Genomic DNA, 22,413 nt, shown 5'->3' with positions numbered 1-22,413 from the left:
ATGAGCAATCATGGCCACTTTTAGAGAGACCCAGACTGAACTCCAGTAGCCCCTCCAGTACACAGCAACAATCAGTGCCATCTGGCCTGCAGAGCATTTTCTCTCACACATGATCAGCACAGGCTTGCCAGCCAATCTGCTTCTCTTCATACTTTTCCTTCACAGATCCACACTGGAGTTACCAAGCTTCCATTTATCTACAACCTAGCAATGAAATAAACGCCTAGGGCATTGTTAAGATCAGCCTGTTTACATTAGCTACACTGTATATACACAAGTATTCAGACGTCTCTTCTGATCATAGAATTCAGCTTTAAGTTGTACCTATTGCTGATAATTGTGTTCACAGTTTGTATAATCCTCTTAGAAAAGCACTGCTAATAGAGTGGGACACAAGCAGCTGCACATGAGTTGGAGTGGTGTTTGTTATCTAGAGCTAATCATCCAATATGCCTGACGTCACTAATGCTCTTGTGGCTGAATGCAATCAGATCCCGACAGCATTGTTTCAAACATCTATTACAAAGCATCCCAGAGAAGTAGATGCTGTTACTGCAGCAAAGGAGGACAAACTCCCTATTAATACCCCTCATTTCAGAAGAAACTTTGGATGAACAGACATCTACAAACTTTTAGACGTTTAGCCTTGTATACTTTTTAGGCCATTGGACCCAAATTCTCCGGTATTGCAATTAGCTCAGTGGTGCTCAGTCCTGGGGATCTACCACCCTGCAGAGTTTAGCTCCAACCCAAGTCTAGCATGCCTAATCCAGAGAGCCTTCAGGGTCATCTTAATATTAGAGCCAAGTATGTAAGGTCAGAACTCTCCACGGTGGTGGATCTCCAGGACAGAGCAACCCTGAATTAGCCGGTGTCATTTTTCGGTAGATTGTGCGGTTGTAAATGAACCGGGGGGAACAGAAACACTTAAGACTGTCTTTGTTCATCTAGTCTTGACTGAATGGGCCAGAAATGTCGTGCCATTTAATTACCAGCTGGGTTACTAGTTGGTCATCACAGTTCTGTTCCCACATTTGCTCTCTTAACCCATTTTTAAAAGTAAAGGGTAACTTTGGCTGATGGGGTCACATGACCTTTTATTAAGACACATATTCTCATTTCTCTTGATTTCCCTTCAGTTAACACATACACACAAGCTAAAGGGTCAACCGATAAATTTGTCCACGCTTGAAAAATGTTGACATTTCTGTGACACAAGCAAGAAAAGAGAATAGACGAAGGCTGTGGGAATGGCGCCCCCTGCTGCTCAATAGCGGTAAGTGTAGGTCACTGTTTTAAAGAGGCCATATTCTACATTTTTGTGTTTTCTCCCTGTGGTCCACTTACGATGTTTTGTGTGAGTTTGAGTATTAAAAAAGTCATAATTAATTTTTCGTGACCATTTTCCACCCGCTTTTTATCCATTAGATGTTAAACCTTTAAGACTGGCTGTCTTGTAGTGACAGACCTCATTTAAGTAGTCCGGGCTGTAGACTAAGGCCCAATCCCATTTCTTCTTTTTTTACCCCTACCCCTTGTTTTTGAGTGTCACCCTAACTTGGAACTGAGTTACAAGGGGTACGACCCTACGGGCCGTCTTCAGTGATAGCAGAGAAAGGAAAAGTTCAGCAGCCTCGCCGCTGGGCTTTAGTTACATTTAGGTCATCATATCCTTTCAAAGAGGCGGTATAAGACAATTATTTACTATCGCCCACCGCTAATTCTTTGTGACACGAAGCTGAAGTCAGCTATTCGCCAGCGTCTTGTTTGAATTTTCCCGTTCCACCTTAAATGGTGCAGCAGTTACATTCTGGCGCTTCAGGCGTCAGAACTGCTGGGCTATTTAAGGTGGAACGGGAAAGTTAGCTAGCTAGCTACGGAGACATTAGCATGCTATTAGTGATTTTTTATGCTTGTTGTGAAGAAAACGACATTAAACTAAGACAATACAATGGTTATCGTAAATTTTAACGGAGAAAATACTCACATTTGTGGGTTTCTTTGGTCGCTCGCGCAGCCATCTTGCCGGTTTTTCTTTTTTTTCTTGTAACACTCTGTTTGGAGTGAATCTCTGGAAAAAACTCAGTTTGGAGGACCATGTAGCCCGAACACTTCACCCTATCCCCCTATCACAACAAAAACTGGGACACCCTAACCCTAGACGTGAACGTGCAACGGCTAAGGGCTAAGTGGTAGGGGCAAGGGGTGAGATGGGATTGGGCCTAAATAGGCGTGTATATTAAATACACTGTTTTTCATGGCATCACAAATACAACACAAATCTTTTGGCATTTTTTTTTATTTTCTCCTCAGTTTGGTCGTTTGCAGTTCAATCCATTAGCTTGGTGTCCCCTAATCACACAATGTTTTATACTATCTTTTGTACTTCAGACTACTTTCAGCTCAACTCAATAACAATTGAGCAATGAAATAAACACCTAGGACGTTTGTTAAGATTAGGCTGTAGTACATTAGCTACACTGTATATCCAAAAGTATCCAGACTTCCCTCCAGACTTTGTGATGCAGTGCATCACAGTCACTGTGGTCTGCACTACAACAGCACATTTCAGTTTACAGTTCCTCTTGTCACAGACAGCAGCGGTAGGAAGATGAAGGCTATATGCATCCTCCAAGTCGTGTTAAACCAGCCACTGCATCTTTCACAACTGCCAGTAATGCAGCGTCATTGGACAGCTAAACACGCTTGGAGGAGAGCACTAAGGCTACGTTTACACAGCAGGTAAAAGTGGCCCAAATCAGATTTTCTCACCAAATCAGATTTTTTTGTTTGGCTGTTCACATTATCTTTTAAATGTGACCTGTATGCGACATTAGTTTGAACAGATCAGCTCCTAAACCGACCCGCATGCGCAAAAGAACAATGCTTCACGTGGCGGCTCGTCCAGAGGTAAACAGTCATGACGGCCAGCGAACGCCAGTCGCTCCCGGAGCTTCAGTTTCGTCTTCGCCAGCATCACAGGAGCGAGTATAAAGTTCCAGTAGTTGTGCTGAGCTGGGCTCATCACCCAGAATGTGTTCGAGTTCGCCGAAAAAGGGCGCGTTATTCGGCCACGGGCACTTCTTTGGTTCGTGTCCTCGGATTCTTTAAACTGTTCTCTGACGCTGCAGCCTCGGGCTCCTCCGGCCGCGCTCGGCCGTTTCGTTCTAAACCTCTTCAAACACGGAGCGGTTTGATGAGTCTCTTCTAATTTTTTGTACAGAAACATCAGACTAAATGTTTGAGTCTCAGCAGCGCGAAATTATGGCGAATGTCGAGTTGTACTGACGTAAAAGTCGCATGAATTCCGATCTGGCTGTTCAGAGTTGCATTGCCGCAGATCGGATACGCATCGGATTTCAGTACCACATATGAAAGCGTCTCAAATCGGAATTGAAAATGTCAGATTCAATGTGTTTTTTGCTGTTCACACTGCCACACAGATCACACATCTGTGTCACATATGAGGAAAAAGATCGGATTTGGGCCACTTTTACCTGCTGTGTAAACGTAGTCTAACTCCTTGCACTGGCTAGCATCCCGCTGAGTGAGGGGGGAGAGGGAAGGCCATCCTACCCACCCAGAGAGAGTGAGGCTTTTTGTGATACAATTAATTCTTCACAAGCTATTTATAAGTAATCAGTAATAGTAAGTAAGTAACTAAAGTACTATAAGTAATTTGTATTTCAGTTAAGTAATTTGCAATCACTGGATTTCTGATGTTTCAGCTTGTTGCAGTATTTCCCTACATCAATGTAGGTGGGAACATAAACTACTTGAACATTGAAATTCAATTTTTACAGAACTGAAGGACACAAATTGGCAGATGGTAGAAGACCCACACACACACAAAAAAAAGAAAAGAAAAATAAATAGATAAATAAAAGTTAACCTTTAACAAATCGTACTGTGTTGTTAGGAGCTACATGAGAAAAGAATGTCCACCAGCTGAGTTGGAAGTGGTCCTAGGATGCATACACACTTTTCTTTATGAAGCTGTTTCAAATTCATTAGCATTTTTGATAACAATATTTTCAACTGATTTCACTAGTGTGTAGTTAATAATCAGTAATGTATCTGGATTAAGTATTTTTTTTTTAAGTAGTGTTTCTTAAAGAGCGAAGTTAACGTGGTTTTCAGTCATTTGTTCGGTTTTGCCAGAGAGAGAATTTTGTTCGTTTTTGTAATTGAAAAATGAGAAGAAAATGGGATATAATTTCAAAATGCGTTTTAGAAATGGTAAAAGTCTTTAGTATGATATACTGATTGCGTATGCGTCTGAAAGTAGAGAATAATGAGAGAACGCATGCTCTTATTTTGAAATTCCGTTGGGCTGTGCCGTTTCCGCGTTTACAGTGTCACCGGCAGCGTGGAGCAGTCAGAGTGGAGAGTGTGTGTGTTGAGGAGTTGATGGTGGTGACATTTCCAGTTATAATGATGTTTTTGAGCGACTGTTCAGTGAAATGTTACCACTAGGCATTATTTCAGTATCCAACATCTCCATGTAGGTTCGCAGGAAAATGAATAGCATTGTAAAACGTGTTATTCACCGGATTAGAAGAAGCTTTTCTAGTCAGCAGGTAAGAGCAGTTATTAAGAGGGTGCAGCTGCAGTGAACTGATTTTCTCATATATAGTTAGCTTAGTGCCAACAATTACTGCTAGATTTAGACTTTTATGGCAGAGATTTATAATCTTAATTTCTGAACTCAAAAGATTTTTAATCTGTTTGACCACCATATTGTCATAATGTCATGATTTTATTTTTGTAGCACCATTCATGCATGCATTTGACATGCATCTGAAAGTGCTTTACAGGCATTGAAAAAAGAAGTGTAAAAAGGAGAGGAGTAATGCACAATAGAGTAAAACCAGTAGGCTTTTTATTCTTCTCATTCAAATCAAGAGAATGAATAAAATAAGAAAATAAGAGCTAGTTAAGAGCTAAGTTTTTTTAAGGTATGTCAGGCAGTTCTTGTGCTTCCTTCACTTTTTTCTAACTCTTAAAAGGGAATTCCACCAATTTCTGAATACTTTAGTCCTTGAGATGTAAACAAAGTCATTCAGAGTGGTTTGATGTGAAGTGGTGCATTCTAGAGAAACTTGCAGACTCTGATTTCTTTACAGTGGTGGTGACAGGAACCAGGGGTCACAATGTCTATATAGGTATTTTATTTATTATTGCCAGTCATGAGACCGAGACCTGACATGTGCTCTGACAACAATATGTTGTCCTTGTTTATCAACCATCAGATATACCTGACATTAATAGACATGTGATGTTATAGGCTTATTATGGTCCATCCCATCCTCGTCGACAGCATTAGGGGGCAGTCGTGGGCTGGAGGTTAGGGAACCAGGCTTGTGACCGGAAGGTTGCTGGATTGATCCCCTCAGCTGACAGTGCATGACTGAAGTGCCCTTGAGCAAGGCACCTAACCCCCCACCTGCTCCCCGGGCGCCGTGGATAGGGCTGCCCACCGCTCCGGGCAAGCGTGCTCACTGCACCCTAGTGTGTGTGTTCACTAGTGTGCATGTATGTGGGTGTTTCACTGCACGGATGGGTTACATGCGGAGGCCTAATTCATCTGTGTGCAAAACACAGTTGGCTAATGGTTCTGAATTTAATTCAGTTCATTCCAATCCATGGATTGCATTACAATCTTGTGGGCCTTTACATCATTTTAGGATGAGTAGTGGGTGAGAAATACTGGCCATATTCCCTGTTAGAGGTTGACAAAGGCTGATTACACTTGTTAGAACATACTCTTCACAATATGTACAGGAAGGGGGAGGGAATGCTCTGCTGTATTATATGCTATACGATACTATATTCAGTATTATGTGTTATAATGTATGATCTGCTTGCGTGTTTGTTTTATGTAAGCTGCACCTGAAAGGACATTCTGAGAGGACTTTGGGCCACATTCATCAACCATTCTTAGGAAGAAATTACTTTTTAAAACCCACTTATGCAGTTATCACAAAGTTTCTGCCATTCATGAATGTTTTCTTATTTGGTATTTGTTCTTAGCTAAGAACAGAATCTACATGCTCAAAACAATTCTGCAGTTTAAGAACACGTCATGGTCCAGGCCAGTTATGTGCCTGAAAACCTATTTAAACATGATGCTTACAATGTTAAACAGGTCAGCATGTTGTCTGTCTGTGAAATGTGTGCACAAAGAAATAAAGATCAATTCTCCGGACACAACACTGGACATCCTGGTTTGGATAAGTGGGTTTGATTATTTACTATCCAAAACCATCAGTGAACCTACACGTGCCTTCTGGGTGTTTATATGTAATATTGATTATGGTAAAATAGTCATAAATCTGAAAAAATATGCTTACATACATTTTCAGCCAAAACATTATCACAAGACTGTCATAAAACAATGTGACGGAGATCAGGCAATATATATCTAAACATTGTAATAACTTTCTGTGAGGGAGCTTTCAGAGGCATTAAGCTACTCACATGTCTGCTTCCTATCATGACCACTGTAAACAATTCTGACTCAGCAAGTTTCTCTAGAACAGAGCATTTCACATCAAACCACTCTGAATAATTGTTTACATCTCAACCAACTAATGATGTAGATGTTTTGAAAAATCGGTGGAGTTCCCCTTTAAGTAGTTTAATCCTTTTAACCCTTAAATGCTTATTATTCAGTTATCAATGTTACGATTTATTATCCAGTAACTAATATGAATTGTTCAGTAACTTCTGTGGAAACATGGTATATACTGTGCTGTAATGCTGCAAAATGCATGTACATTGTGTGAGCATGAGAAGTCTGGACACCTTGTCAGTCACTAAGTCTTTGAGAAGTCTGATCCAAAGCCTGGTCATGCTCTGGTTTTATTTAGTTTTTGCTGGTTTCCAGTTAAATTTTGAATTGCTTACAAGGTCTTGCTTATGATATTGTGACAGCTTTTAACGGCCTAGCCCTGGCATGTCTTTCTGATCTGTTGAAGTGTTATAGCCCATCTAGACCACTTCAGTCAGATGGGGTAAGCTTACCTAGGATCAATTAAAGCTTTTGGAATGGCATTCTAGAGAATACATTGAATGCAAGCTTAATGTTTTTTTATTGAGTTTTAAATCATGTTTGTTTAGGCCAGGTGTCTTCTGTTTGTAATTGTGCTGTTGAATTAAATTTCAACAATTACATTTTGTTTTCTAATACTTTGCATATCTTCATTAAAATATGTTTTTCCAGGCTTTGTTCACATTGCCCTGCAGAGCTGTAGGCGGCGCTGTTGGCCCTCCTGTAGACTGCAGTGTGACAGAAGAGCAGGCGGTCAGTTTGTGGGCTCGACACTTCCAGCAGCACGGCATCTCTGAACCACTCCTATCCAGCCAGTACATCATAGCTCATGTGCTTGGAAAGAAAACAGTGAGTTTATTTCTCTCTCTTTGACTTTAACTTTATGTCTTTCTGACATTCTGCACATTAATCTCATAGTCTTTGCTTCATTACAAGTCCAATGCGCTGGAGTTCAGAGCCGGAACTACAAAATTCATGCCATTGACCAGGTGCTTACAGACTGCACTGTATCTCCAGACACTGAATGTGTGTGATGCTAGAATAAATAGAGAATTTCTAATGACAGAATAATGTAGACAAACTGAATTTGATTTAGTCTCACCTACAGCTGACCAGTCTAATGGCCAAATGATGCAATTCTGTGCTATTTTTGTGTTGTACTCTTCAAGATGTCAGTGTTATCACCTCCACTCCCTCACTGTTATCACTGTGTTACACAGAAAACACCAACCACAGGCCATTAGTTACATCATCACTGCCTCAACTACTGGCCCATTTGATTCCCACAGCCCCCATATAGTACATAATTGGGTCATAAAGTAATACAGAGTTGCTATATGTATGAAAAGTCTGCATGTGTCTAGGTTGGAACCATGTCTGGGAAAACAATCTCTTTATTTTTAATATATTTCAGCTTTTCTTTATGAGTCACTTTCCTGTTTTTATTTGTCTTGGTTGCCCGCCTGCCGTAAATGGAATGATTTACTGCTGAGCAATATAAGTTAACAAGGGGTGTGTGTGTGTGTGTGTGTGTGTGTGTGTGTGTCTGTGTGTGTGTGTGGTAACTGGCAAGAGTGTTTCATTGTTGTCTCACTATATTTATCCAGAAAGAGGACACGTAGATTCATATTCTTTTCAACAAACACACTGAGCAGTTCCAGCACAATTACTGCCTGTTTGTCCGAGAACTTCTAGGAATCAAATTATGCTTCCCCACATCCCCCCACTGCCTTGTTTTCCTAATTATAAACATCTCTCTCTCTCTCTCTCCGTCTCTCCCCCCCTCTGTCTGAAAGCTGAACTGTGTGGAGAGGAGTCGTCTCAGGGACAGTCTGACTGACCAGCAAAGGGAGAATGTGTGGAAACTGTGTACCAAACGCCTCACAAGGTACTGACTCGACTGTCTACTGTCAGTATTCTAATATTTATACACAGTGCAACAGGCCAGGGCCATGCAGACATTTCTTTCATTATTAAGTGTGTTCACCTTTCGCCTTTATTACAGCTTCCATTCCTTTTGGGAGACCACAGTTTTTCAAGGAAATCTGCAGGGTTATTTTTCCACACCTCCGAAGTTCAGTCTTAGAAGTTGATTCTCATAATCCAAGTGCATTACCAATTTCCTCATAGTTCCAGTGCAAAACAAACATTCTGGCAGATTTGGCAGATCAACTACATTTGGGATGAGGGGAAAACTGTATGTTTTGTCTGACCTGGTGTTTAGAGTGTGTCTGTGTGTATGTGTGTTTCAGGATGCCATTGCAGTATGTAATTGAAGAGTGGGACTTTAGGGACCTGACTCTGAAGATGAGACCTCCAGTGTTCATCCCACGCCCCGAAACAGAGGTCTGACATCACACACACACATTTCTCAGTAATCTGCAGTGCCCTTTATCTTGTTTGCCAAGACCTTCACTTCTAATGAACTAGAAATGAATTTGGGAAACACAGGATGTGACTCATAAGCATAAACATGGTGTGTGATAATACAGGTATCATGGCAAACGTGCAGATTTGTGCGTTTCTGTGTTTCGGGGGGGGGTTGTGTGTAGGAGCTGGTTAGTTTGGTGTTGGAGGATCTCCAGACAGAGTGGAGGGGCAGGACGTGGCCTGCTTTAAGATGCCTAGAGGTGGGCTGTGGAACGGGCGCAATATCTCTTAGCTTACTGCACAGCGTACCACAGGTTAGTCTCCACCACACCCAGCACTCATTATCCTTTATGGAAAATATTTTGATATTATCCTGGGAAGACATGTTAAGAGGCATTTGGGCCCACACTTCAGTTCCTTAAAGTGTTCAAAACTACATAACACGTACATACTAGTTTTACATATTAGATTCATAGAAGTTACCAAATTGTTTGTGGTACTTACTGAATAAAAAGTCTCAAAGGGGACCAGTCTTACACTGTAAACAGCTCCCAGAGTTTTGTTTCAATAAGGAGCTGCACTTTCTGTGAAATGAGCAAACGTCTTTTACTCAGTATGCCATCTTGTGCTGTTGACATGAGATGAATTGAGAACATTTGCTTGTGCTCCAAACACTTGGATGTTTTTGAGCATCAGATTCAGATTGGATCTTGTTCCTTCTGGGGACTGTTGCCTGTCGCTGTCGACAGATGCATCACTGCCACAGAAGAGAGGATAAACTGAGCTAGGCTGTCTGTAATAACTGATGTAGTGTTACCCATTAGCAAATACCAAATATATATTAGCTACTAATATATAGTGCTCACTTAAAAACTTCACAAAATGTTTATCTTAGCTTCCACATTTACTAGAAATACACTGAGGCAAATTCATTTGACCTCATGGACGTTGTTTCTCTCTTGTCCTGCGTCTGGGCCTGTTCATTGTTTGTGTTGTCGTCTCTCCTCTATTGTCTAATAGGTGAATTCTGGTTTAAAATGAAATGCTTTTGTGGATGCTTCAAAATCTGTTTTATCTTCTGCCTCATTATATCAGCCCTATTTAAAAATGTAGTGTGCTCTAACAGCTACTGTGGCTAGCTCTGTATGCACGTTTGTTAAGGCTGCTCTTTCATTTATTTATAAGTTTGAAGAGGATGGGCAAGTGCATGGGAGCAGAAAAGCCATGTGCGTCATGCCTGTGTTGATTCTTGGCAGTTCCCTCCCTCAGGATATGGGACCAGTGATGTCATTGGTCCAGTTTTTCCTTGTCTTTTTTTCTCTGAAATGGGTTTGATGGTAAAACCCATGGTTTTTCAAAGCATTAGCATGATGCAGCACTTTATTACTTAAAAAAAATAACTAACGGTTCCCCTTTAAGATTAATAACTGAATAGTAAGCAGTGTATGAGGTTAAATCACAGTCTTTGCTACAACACACCTTTATTTCACAATATCTATAATGTGTAGGACCACTGCTGCGAGTGTGGTAATTCTTGATGAGGTAATTTATTCCGTTAATGCTTTTACTCTAAGCTCAAGGCTATTGCATTGGACCACAGCCAGGAAGCAGTGTTCCTAACGAAGGAAAACGCAAGCAGGTAATTATCACCTCTGACGTGAGCAGATATGAATACAAGTGAGCTGTTCATTCATGCACCTAAACATACATGTTTATTTCCCCAGACTGGGACTCCAGGGCAGACTGGAAGTGCATCATTTAGATATTATAAAGGGTAAGTGAGGAATGTTTAAAGAGAAGGTTCAATTTCATTATGATTTTACATTAGGAAAAAGAAAGTAGAGTGTTGTGGAGCTACTTTTACAGAGAAAAACATATGAAGTGGTTGATTGATTGACTGCTTTGACAACATTGTGGGATTATGCAATGAGGAGCTTCCACTTTTTTGACCTCGTCCCCAACAACACAAACAGATAATATAACAGTGTGACGCTCACAGAAGACACGATGACCGAGGTTAAAGATGTTTGAGATGTGTTTTTACACAGAGAGTGGAGACAAGCTTACACAGACTGGGTCACATCGTTACAGTGTATAACAGGGAATTCAGGCTACAGAGATACTGAGAGAAATAGAACTAGATATGTATAGTATCTGTGTAGTAACAACAGGATTTTGCAATGAGACACGGGACACAAAATGCCACATAATGACAGATGATGGGAAACAAGTATCAGCACCACGGAAGAGCAGCATTTATTTTTTGCAAGGCAAGCATGACAAGCAGAAATACAGAAGCAGCAGGAAGGGCTTGTTAACACTTATAAGTCAAAGGTTACTGTACTGTAATTTCGCTATACTGTTCAAATATAATTGCATATTTAATTAGTAAATTATGTAATGAATAGCAGGATTTCCAAACACAAGTCTATAGAGTCTATAGATGTCAGTACACTAGTATATTGTTATTACCCCTTTAGGTAGCCCTTAGACACCGAGAGTTCTTGTTTTTGTGATGTTTCCCTTAATTGCACAAGTAATTATGGTTACTTAATTAATTACAGTGAATTGCAATAAATTGAACTTTTGACATTTTTCTGTTTGTTTTGATGTCAAGCAGCAGCTAAACTATGGAAAAATGGAAAGGAAGGTTTCTATTCACAAAACAAGACCAGTAACTTTGCTCAAATCATAATAAAATATCTCTTCTTCTACTTCCAAATTCAAATGTAGTATCAGTTAAAAGAAAGAATCTGGTCTTCTGACAGATAGCTTTTTTCAAGTAACACCTGACTATGCAAGTCAGGGATAAACCAGGGCAAAGACTGAAAACCAGTACTGTTCAGTGTTATATGTAGTGTCAGACTTTTTCCACTAGATGATGATAAAACTCTCCACACACACACGCACGCACACACAAACACACACACACACACACACACACACACACACACACACACACAGTCACAGTGTCCTTCCTGAATCAGTGTGAAGCACCTCTGCTGCTCATATTGGCTTATATGAGAGAAATTAATTTTGTATAAGGGGAAAACAATACAAAGTTATTATTTTTTTCAGTATTTCAGTTTTTTTCAGGATTTAAAGTGCCCATGTTTTACCTGTATTAGAGCTTCTTTTCAGGATACTTGCTCTCAGTTTCACAATGAAATCTGCGGGGGATATTTTTCCACATCTCCAAAGTTCAGTCTTTTAATAACTTGTTTTAGAAACTTATGATTTTTCACTTTTTTGAAATTTGGGCCAGAAATTACATAAATGATCTCTGAATTTTGCACGGTACTGTATCTGATTGTAAAATCAAATATTATTGTTTGTTTTAACATAACCAAGCACATTTTGTATGATTTATTTTTTAAAATAATGAAATAAAGGACAACAAAGATGAAAAATCTAGACTGGGCTTCAATGACCCCCGGTTAATTTTTACTTAAAATAATTGATAAACAAAACACTCTTTTTGAAGGACTAGTAACAAACATTTAAACTGGGACCATTTGTTAATTGAATATTTCAACATTTAACATTTTATGCAATTGAGCTTGGGCTGTTTTTCGACTTCTAGAACAGACGACTAATCGTAGCATTATTAGCACTTTTTACTAAGATTCTTATTTATTCTGGTTTTTCATGTTTATTTTTATAAAAAAATCTGTAGATGTTTCTGTAAATTGAAGTTTCATGTAGCTGGTGAGTCTCTGTGTAAGTTTAAGTGTTGGTGTGTTTTCTACATTGTGCACTAGGTACTGAAGAGCAATAGTGGATCATAAAATCCGCCATGTGGGTGCAAATTGCTAAAGACAATTCTAAAAAAAGCTTGAATGTAAACTGGAGTGAACTTATAGCTTATAGCTTATAACTTATAGCTGAACTATGACGTTGGTCTACCACTTATGAAAATGTGTGTGAGATGTCCGCATCCTAAATTGTAGCTGACCATACTTAAAAGAAACATTTAACAACATGTATAGTGAATTAGATTTCATGCTGTGGAATGTTTTGAATTTACATTATAGACAGAAAACCCAAGAGTAAATAGCCTCTGTAATTTTCACTCGACCCATATCATGTACCTATTTTTAGAATATCGAAATGGGTTAGTGGGCTGATTGGGTTCCGCAGTGTCAAGTAGGAGTTTAAGCCTTTTTTGTAATTGCACTCAAAAAATTAATGAATAAATTCAGAAAATGCATTAATTGCTTGTATTAATTAGTATTAGTATTAGTGACAAAGTAATCCAAATTTGAGTTGGACGTTAAAAAATCAAATTAAGGCTGAGCCATGACAGTGTACCGTTTAAACCCACCTTGTAGACAATTATTTTTTTATTAAAAATAAATAAATGAATAAAAATAGTATGTATATGATGTTACAATATATCTGGAATTGATATGAAACGACTCAGGTTATGTTTTAAGTATTTCTGTTTACAGATGTGTGCAAAATTTTGGGTGCCATTCAAATTATTTGTTTTTTGTTTTGTTAGGTAAAATAGGTAACGTCCTCTACAAAGAATACACTTTTAAATTAAAAATACTAATGCACAATGACTGTTTATTTGCTGGATTTAACATATTGGAAAAAAATAAAAAATAAAATAAGGCTTGTGCAAAAATGATGGCATGTTTTGTACGTTATGTTTTATGTTTTAAGGTTTTTCAATTTGGCCGTGGGTGTTCAGACGTCTGCATATGACTGTATGTATGAGCCCAGACTGTCTAGAAAGCTATTAGTCACTTCTGATTTTAGCTGCTAGCTCAAAGAAGGTGTATTTAAAGGTAGCATATCTAAACTTTGAGCAACACTGTCATCTGTCATCACTCTTTAATTTAAAAAAATGTAAAAAAATATTTGGACTCAAAGCTCACAGTGGCAGCCAGAGAGGATGTGTGCTTTTATTGGATAAGATACTCAGTATTTTTTTTAACTAATTCAAATTCTAAAATATTTTACAGTAAATAGGAAGTGGTTGGCTGGTGGCTTCTCTGGCTGCTGAATATTGTTCTTGTAGTCTCAGTTCCAGCAGCTTAATGCCTCTATTAGTGGGAAGCTGAAGCGCCGCATGTTGCCAAGGCTTTCAGAGCCAGTTGGCGTGTTAGCGGGGGTGCTTTAACTGATATTGTATTCAGAAACGTGTCTGTTTGTGGGTCCTATTCTTAGATGCAGATTTGATAGTGAGAGACTGCAGTGCTGTTGATGTGCTGGTTAGCAACCCCCCCTACCTGTTCACTGAGGACATGGAGTCTCTGCAAGAAGAGATAGTCAGGTACTGAAAACACACACCCAGATACAGTGGACCACACTCATTAATACCAAACACAGAGATATTTTATAAGTGACAAATTCTAGGGGAATTCCATAGATAAAAAAAAAAAAACGTCTGCATGTTTCAGTCCTTTAGATGTAAACAAAGTCGTTCAGAGGGATTTGATGTGAAATGCCCTATTCTAGAGAAACTTCAGGAAACAGATGTCTGAGGTGTTTAATGCCTCTGAAAGCTCCCTTGTAGGAACTATACATGAAATTACAGTATATTATTGATATTTTATGATTAGTATTTGATGTTCCCTTAAAACATCTTTAAACATCCCCTGATGTCTAGCGTATAGTATTTCAGCCTACACCGCTCTTTGATGAACATTAAGCTTACAGAGTTACAAAATATACGCAAACTGTTTGCAAAGATCAGCTTTATTGTAACAAAACTATTGCAGATGTTTTTTGTTACTAAACCCTTTTAATCTGCCTGGTCACTGATGTGACCAAAGTTTTTAGACTGTGTTGCTCTGAAAGAGTTGTTAATTAGAATATGTGTTTAAAATGTGTGTTGATTTAAAAAAAAATGTTTTCCACTTAATGGTCAATTGTGAATTAAATTATATTGATTATATTGTCTTGCTTTCATTTCACATTTTCAAGTAGGTGGTGTAATTGGTCACATGGCCAGAGCCATTTATTTCAGGAAAGATGAGGTCTACAAAAATATGTTAGAATATGTCTGTAACTACCATATTTTGGTACAGCTAATCTTTGAAAGGTCTATTATTGATATTTTAATAAGATGGTACGGCCAAGGTGACCTAATAAAGATGCATGCAGCTTCTATTTTTTTACATAATTCACTGTTTATCAGTTCACTTATTTCAATTATTACATTTATTATTATTTTGTGTACAATTTCAATTATTAACTGTGACCAAGAATTAAACTTCTTTCTAAAACTTTCTGAAAAGGCATGTACAGTCATAGTAAAAGGTTTGAACACCCCTGGTTAAATGACACTTTGTTGATTTCCTAAGGGAAATAAATTAACTTAGCCTCTACAGAGAAAACACTTCTACACATTTTAATGCATAGCTACTGTTTATTCGCTTAATTTAACATACTGGAAAAAAATAAAACAAAATATGGCCTGTGAAAAAGTTATGCCACATTTTATATTTTACATTTTTTTTTTTTTTTCCAAATATGTTAAACTCAGCAAATAAATAGAAGTTGTACATTAAAATTAACAGAACAATGCCATAGGATGCGTTAACTTATTTTCATTTGGAAAATCAAAAAATGTGTAATGTGACTGGGAGTGTTCAAACTTTTGCATATGACTGTAGTTTGTGTCATGTTGCTGTTGAAGGAGTGCAGTTCATGAACTCATAGAGCTCAGAATAAACTGTGATGAAATGGGTGAAATGAAAAGAAGATAGAAAAAACACAGAAAATGTCAAAAGAAAGCGAGGTGTCCCTAAACTTTTGACAGGTGTCATATCTCTTCCCTTCTGCAGATTTGAAGACCACTCAGCACTGGATGGGGGTTCGGACGGCATGACAGTAATAAGTCAGATTCTGACTCTAGCACCCAAACTCCTCACAAAGGACGGGTAAGAGGGAGTGTGTGTGTGTGTGTGTGTGTGTGTGTGTGTGTGTGTGTGTTGCTCGCTCAGTGAATATGATCTAGTGTCTGTGGCCTAGAAGAGCAGTGGAGTATAAATAGCTTGGCTCTAATCTAGCTAAGGAGCTTTCCCAGCACTTCTTAAGCGCTTCAGGGAATCCATGCTGCTCACACTTCTCCACGCTTTCATGGAAGCAGATAAGAGTGTTCCAGGGATCCAGGCTTTCTCCCAGTAATTACCCCACAATACTCACCACCGCACGCTGCATGACTGGCCATTGGTGATGACTGAGTCTGGCCTGTGTAAAGCATTTTATTCTTGTGAAATTACACATTTAAAAAATGGCTAACCTCCTGTCATACAAGCCTGAAATTAACAGCTTGTGTTAGAAAGAGAGAGAGAGAGTGTGTGTGTATGTGTGTGTGTGTGTGTACATGTGTGTCATGACTCAGAAGTGAGTGTGCACTCTCTGTGCTTTCAAGTATTCCTTTAGTCATTTATGTACATCTTTTGTGTCATACAAGCATAATCACTCTCATCTAGTGAATCTACTGAAATCTGTTGAAATGTAGTTTTCATTCACTGAAACGGCACTTTCTCCTTTTTCTTAGATACATATAAATATTTGTGTTTTATTTAAAAAAATCTTGCATAAGACATGAGTCTCCCTGTTTTTTTAATCATAGGCCTTTTCTAGCTGTTCCTGTGATACAATCTCTTTCATACATCATACATCCTCTCTGCTTTATCTTCTTTCCTGCCGACTCTGCCTCTTTATCAGTCGTGTGTATTTGGAGGTGGATCCACGCCATCCTGCCCTGCTAAAGCATCTGGTAGAGCAGAGGAAGCTGGGATTGCAGTATTTGGAAACACGCTATGATTTCACCAACAGGTCAGAATTACCAAGACATATCAGAAATCGGTTTGTTTGCCTTAAACTACTGAAAACTATTTTATAATCTGTAATTTCCCAAAATATCAATTTTTTAAATTTGTAGTCTATCAGCCAAAACAGTTCTGGAGGTTCTTTAATGTAGATGAATGAACTAGGATAATATAGAACATCGAGGAAATTGTGTAAATATGTAGACACCTGCTCATCCCATTTTTTGTCCCATCCTGAGGGAGTTTGTCCCTCCTTTGCTGCAGTAACAGCTTTTACACTAGGTGTTGTAACATTGCTGTGAGAATTTGGTTGTATTCAGCCACAAGAACATTAGTGAGGTCAGGTACTGATGTTGGATGATTAGTTCTGGATCACAAATGCCACATCAGCTCATCCCCAAGGTATTGGATAGGGCTCTGCTTCTCCACAGCCTGAAGCTGGGGCCTTTATGCTCCTCTAGCCCACACATGGCGTTGGACATGGTGACTTCAGGCTCATTTTCAGCTGCTCCAGAGCATCCCATTCTATTAGCAGTGCTTTTCTTTGTAGGTTATATAAGCTGTGTACACAATTCGACAGCTGTTTTGATAATAGGTGCACCTTAAAGTACTGAATTTACAATTAGAAGGGGAGCCTGGATACTTCTAGCAGTTTGCATGATGATGATGCATATTTTAAATTCTCATAGTGGTAAGAACGAAACAAAGCCTGACAGACACATTAACATGCATCTTTGGCATTTTTTAATACATCTTTTTATGAAGTTTTTTAAAACAGGGGTGTCCAGTCTTTGCTGCAAATGGCTGGTGTTGCTGCAGGTCTTCATTCTAACACATGATCAATTGATTGAAGACTTAGACCAACTGATTAATGAGTGGAATTAGGTGAACTGCTGCTTTTTTGAAATGGAAACCTTTGCATGCAAGATTTGACATTGCTGTTTTAAAGGTGTCCTAGTAGGTGTCCATGCCGTATCATTATTGATGTAATATTGACCACTTATATGGACGATTAATCAAGTTACCAGTATATCAGAATTTCCAGAAAAGGCAAAACAATAAAAGTGTACTTAACAATAACAAACCATGCACAGCCTTTGCAGATAAGATTGGATGCCACTCTTTAAAAGGCTTCACAGTCTGTTTTTATCCAGTAATGCTGAACATTTGAAAGGCTGGCTTGGCTTGTTAATGTTCAGTTACATGTGTATGTATGTTTTAGTATGTTTTATTTTTCAGCTTTTTTATATTCTTACTACTTGATTAATTTTCTAAATATTTGGTTGATAATATATCAGTAATAGTGTGGCATCCCTGGCAGTGGGGTCAGCCATCCTTGTCTGGGAGTCCAAAAGATGATAATGGGCCTCTCCTCTCTGGAATAATGTCCAGTGCCCAGACAAATCTCCGGTGACCTCCCAACTTGCAGACTTGCTGACTTTTTCTTTTTCCTCACATGTGAAACTATCCACTGCAACTTCTCAAACTGCCACTAATGCAACATCATTGAATAGCTGAACACCCTTGGAGGAGAAAACTAACAATTCTGTCAGCCAGCAGAGGCCTTTGCTGGCTAGCTTTGCATTAAGAGCTTTGTGTTCTCTTGGCCTCCTGACCACAGATGGTTGTGGCACATCTTCTCTGGTTGTGTTAATTGTGAGCTGGCAGACACATGGACATAACATTCTTCTAGGCTGTAAAGGGCATAATGCAGGATTTCTGTGAACTTCCAGAGGGGCCGCTTTGGATGCAGGCTTCAGCAGGCTTGTGGAGTTACCCAAAATTCTCAATAAAACACAGGTGATGACATAAAACATGAAGAGTTCCAAAAAATAATAAATACATTTTTTTAAACAAAAGAAAAATGTCTTTTGAGATAAAATAATACCCAATTCATGTGCAGATATGCAGAGTTTGGCATCAGTAACAGTGACGGAGATTTAGAGTGGGCACATAATTGGCATCACTCTATCTGGGTGGGTAGGATGGCCCTCCTTCTTTCCCCCATGACTCAGCATGATGGGAGCCAACGCAGGTGTCTCTTGACTGACGTAACAGAATTAGCAGTTGCCATTCTCCTCCAAGTGTGTTAAGCTGTCCAGTGATGCTGCGTTAGCGGCAGTTTGAAAAGATGTGTCTGGCTTCATGTGACGTGCAGGATGTGCTAGCCTTTACCCTACCAGCTTGCAGCGTTGTGTCAAAGGGGACCTAGCTAGTGGGTTGACACTGACCATGACTAAAACTGGGGTACAAATCCAAATACATACATACATATACAAATAATCAATCATTTGATCACTCAGTGATATAAAGGATAGTGACATAGATGGATTGGAATGGAATGGTGCTCTGGAAACCTGAGTGCTCTATATGAGTGTCGTTTGAGTCTGGATACATATGTTAACTCTTAAAACTAGCAGGTTCAGTTCATAGCATGTTTCAGAACACTAAATGAGCCTTCTTAGCTTTCTGTGGTATTCTAGACACCACACCGGTCACACGATACACTCATATGCATGTGATCCTACCGGACAATTACAACCACGCTTTGTCTAGGCAAAACCATGAAGTAATTAAAAAAGAATTACGCTCATTCAGAGATATCTGCCCATGCCACATTCCCTGTTATCTCACATGTAAAGGATAGTGTCTCTAAGCATCAGATAAACAAGTTACAGTAAATATTTGTACTAATGATCACCGCTGCTTTGCTTGTCTGTTGGTTTTACAGGCCGCGATTCTGCATCCTACAGAGAAGAGAACTAGACTGAAATGCTAAAGAGAAATGCTTTTGCGTGAGAAAAAGGCACAGATTGTGTAAGAGAGTGAGCTGAGGTACAGGTTAAGGAAGAGAGCAAGATGGACAGAGAGAGCGCATAACTTGGAAGAAAGCTGATATGGAAACGATGGATGGAGTCACCGCTATGAAGGATCTGTTTCTGAGGTCTCCTGCCAAAGTGCATTACTTGCATCTCAGCTCCCATCATAAGCTTCCCTCCTCTCGTCACGTACTGAGATTTTTTGAAGAGTTAAAGGGCCCATATCATGGAAAATAATGCTCACTTCTTTCGCATGAGTTTGAAACCTACCATTCACTCTTCAGTCCATACAGTCCATATACAATTGTATGCACAAGTTTGAACAGCCCCAGTCAAATGGCACGTTTTGTTGATTTTCTAAGTGAAAATAAGTAACACATCCTCTGCAGACAGCACACTTAAATATGGCATTTTCTGCTAATTGTAGTGCACAATTTCTATTTTTTGTTTTTTGCTGAGTATAACACATTTGAAAAGGAATAAAATATAAAATATAATATGAGCTGTACCTTTTGCACCAGCCACATTTTATGTTTTCTTTTTTTCCAATATGTTAAATTTAACAAATAAACAGTAATTGTGCATTAATGTATGTAGAAGTGTGTTCTCTCTAGTGGATGTGTACTTATTTTCACAATTTTGCATTCGACTGTACGGAAACTAAGCTGCCAAACAGCCAGTTTGTAGTTCATCTGTTGTTATAAAAAAACAGCTCATTTACCTACATCCACCTATTTAGGCTACGGTAGTTTAGCTCCTCCCATTTGTGTTAAAGCGAGTGAGGCACAGTACAGGGCAGCCAATCAGAACAGAGGACTTTTACTTATATCCGTCTTAAAGGCACGGTAACAAAAACAGCCTGTTTTTGGTATAAAGGTAGGTTCGAAAATGTTCAGTAGTGAATTATAACGTTTTGGTACGTAAACCCATACATGACTGGACCTGTGGAAAAATAAATAAATGCAAGAAAAACATTGGCTACCTTCAAAGGTGTGATTTGTAATCCTGAAATGCGTTACAATGGAAAAGCAGACTCATGAACGTGCATCGACTTGACTATTGGACTTCTCACTCTTTTCTAATTCATACAGACCATCTGCACTGAATTAATGGAACTCACTGCTATTTTTGAATGCTTTGAAGCTTTGAAAGGTATGTTACCTCACGTATACTTTTATCTTGGTGTAATAAAGGGCTGATTTAAAAGCAGTGAGAAATTCCTAAAATAATTCACACCATTTCCCATCCAGGAACATAGAGTTACAGGTTTCAATTCCAGGCAGGTCTCCGTGTCAGAGGACTGGAGATTCTAAATTTCCTCTGACTGCTGCAGCTGTGCACTTCAGCAAGACACTTAACTTTAATTCACAGCAGGTGGGCTAAAAAAAAGAAACAGGCTCCAAATGGCACTGTGTTCTAGCAGTAGCTCTTATTTCAGATTGCTGTTACTAATACAAACAGATGCTGGAATTATGAGGGTTTCATTCATAAAAGAAAACAGGACCATAATGCAGGTATAAAATATGCTTTATGTAACAAATATACTTTATTTTAACATTGTATTATTTTGTCTATAAAAAATGCAGTTCAGAGTGGTTTTTATTTTGATTGTCCACTATTTTCTTCCCATTATATTGCAACCAGTTCCCAGTGTAGTCAGACTGGTTGCTTAATTGTGCTTTAAACAGGTGTGCCCTTTGGAAAATCACATTCTTTAAGTTACCATGTAATGCCACTTGGGCTTGTAAAGCATGTCAGAAACTGGTATTGCATCACTAAAAGTGACGCAAAAAGAAAGGATCTCTATGGGAATCCTGCTGGATGAGCCGGGCAGCAGGCTTGGACACCCTCGTATTGGTTGCAACATGCCAAGCACTGGCCCTTTGGCTTGATTAAGATGGCTCAGTGTCTTTAGCATGATTAAATAAGGATTTTAAAAAATATATTTTTTTTCCATTTTCAAGACCCACACAAAATTCTAAAAGGCTTGTAATCTTGTACAATATCTGGCAGCCCTACTACTTAACGGTTTCTGTTGTTATGATTGTCGATTGTTTTTTCTTATTTCCTTCGCAACCTACTAGCGCAGTGCCTCCTACACTTTGCATATCTGGCTATGGGTTCTTGTATGTGGCTGTGGTTTATTGTGGTGAGACTGCATTTAGTGCGTTTGTGCATGTGAGAGAGAGCGTGTGTGTGTGTGTGTGTGGCAGGGTGCAGTAGGCTGAAGGTAATTATTGAGGCCTTTTCTGAGAACTCCCCCTCCCGATGCTGCACTACCCTCTCCCTGGAAGCAGTGTGTGCATTCTGCGAAACAGCTGGCGGCCTGCCGCACACTCACTCGCTAGCGAACAAACACACAGACACAAACACATATTCCCAACAATACTGTTTAAAGTGTACACTTCTTTCTAACTGTTACTGTGAGTCATTACATGCAGGCTAGACTGTATTCACTTATAAAAGGGTTTGTAGCAACTTGTGATTTAAAAAAAAAGTTTAATAACCACTATAGTTGATATTTCTGATGTAAATACAGTTACAGTTATATATAGAAATGAAGTATCTCTGACAACAGCTTGAAGAAAACTGCTAGAGTGGACGAATGTAGAGAAAACCTAAAATCTCTTCTATGGTTCTCCATATATTTATGTTGCCAGTGCATTTATGTAAGCTTGAGCTGCTCAGATATATAAAATTTCAGAAAAGCCCTGCTTTGCTTTCTTGGAAATTCTAATCACGATTTTGCCGAGAAAGACCTGTGGTCAGGGAAGAGGGAGAAAAATGATCACGCTATCATTCTCTCTCTCTTTCTTGTTAGTTAAATATCACTATCCCTCTCTCTTCCATGAATTTGATTGCCACATTCACTTTTTTT

At 39.0% G+C, this 22,413-nt stretch overlaps 1 protein-coding gene across 1 annotated transcript; it reads left to right on the top strand.

Annotated features, from left to right (window-relative positions):
- The first annotated feature begins 4,349 nt into the window (after positions 1-4,349).
- hemk1 (HemK methyltransferase family member 1) lies at positions 4,350-20,512 on the top strand. Its single transcript, XM_036570961.1, has 11 exons — positions 4,350-4,580; positions 7,226-7,402; positions 8,350-8,441; positions 8,806-8,899; positions 9,106-9,237; positions 10,498-10,562; positions 10,648-10,697; positions 14,102-14,207; positions 15,724-15,819; positions 16,613-16,723; positions 19,448-20,512. Exons 1-11 carry the CDS (start codon positions 4,521-4,523, stop codon positions 19,485-19,487), a joined length of 1,023 nt encoding a protein of 340 aa, XP_036426854.1. The 5' UTR covers positions 4,350-4,520; the 3' UTR covers positions 19,488-20,512.
- Positions 20,513-22,413: the final 1,901 nt, after the last annotated feature.

The sequence above is a fragment of the Colossoma macropomum genome, unplaced genomic scaffold, assembly GCF_904425465.1.
Source record: "Colossoma macropomum unplaced genomic scaffold, Colossoma_macropomum, whole genome shotgun sequence".
NCBI lineage: Eukaryota > Metazoa > Chordata > Actinopteri > Characiformes > Serrasalmidae > Colossoma > Colossoma macropomum.
Note: the sequence above shows the minus strand (reverse complement) of the source record. Positions and strands in the feature narration are given on the sequence as shown.

What these genes read in the sequence shown, in the direction of transcription:
- hemk1 (XM_036570961.1), top strand. Translation starts at nt 4,521, where the DNA reads ATGAATAGCATTGTAAAACGTGTTATTCACCGGATTAGAAGAAGCTTT. An exon ending in TCCCACGCCCCGAAACAGAG is followed by an intron (nt 8,900 to 9,105) that starts GTCTGACATCAC and finishes GGTTGTGTGTAG; the next exon opens with GAGCTGGTTAGTTTGGTGTT. An exon ending in ACGAAGGAAAACGCAAGCAG is followed by an intron (nt 10,563 to 10,647) that starts GTAATTATCACC and finishes TTATTTCCCCAG; the next exon opens with ACTGGGACTCCAGGGCAGAC.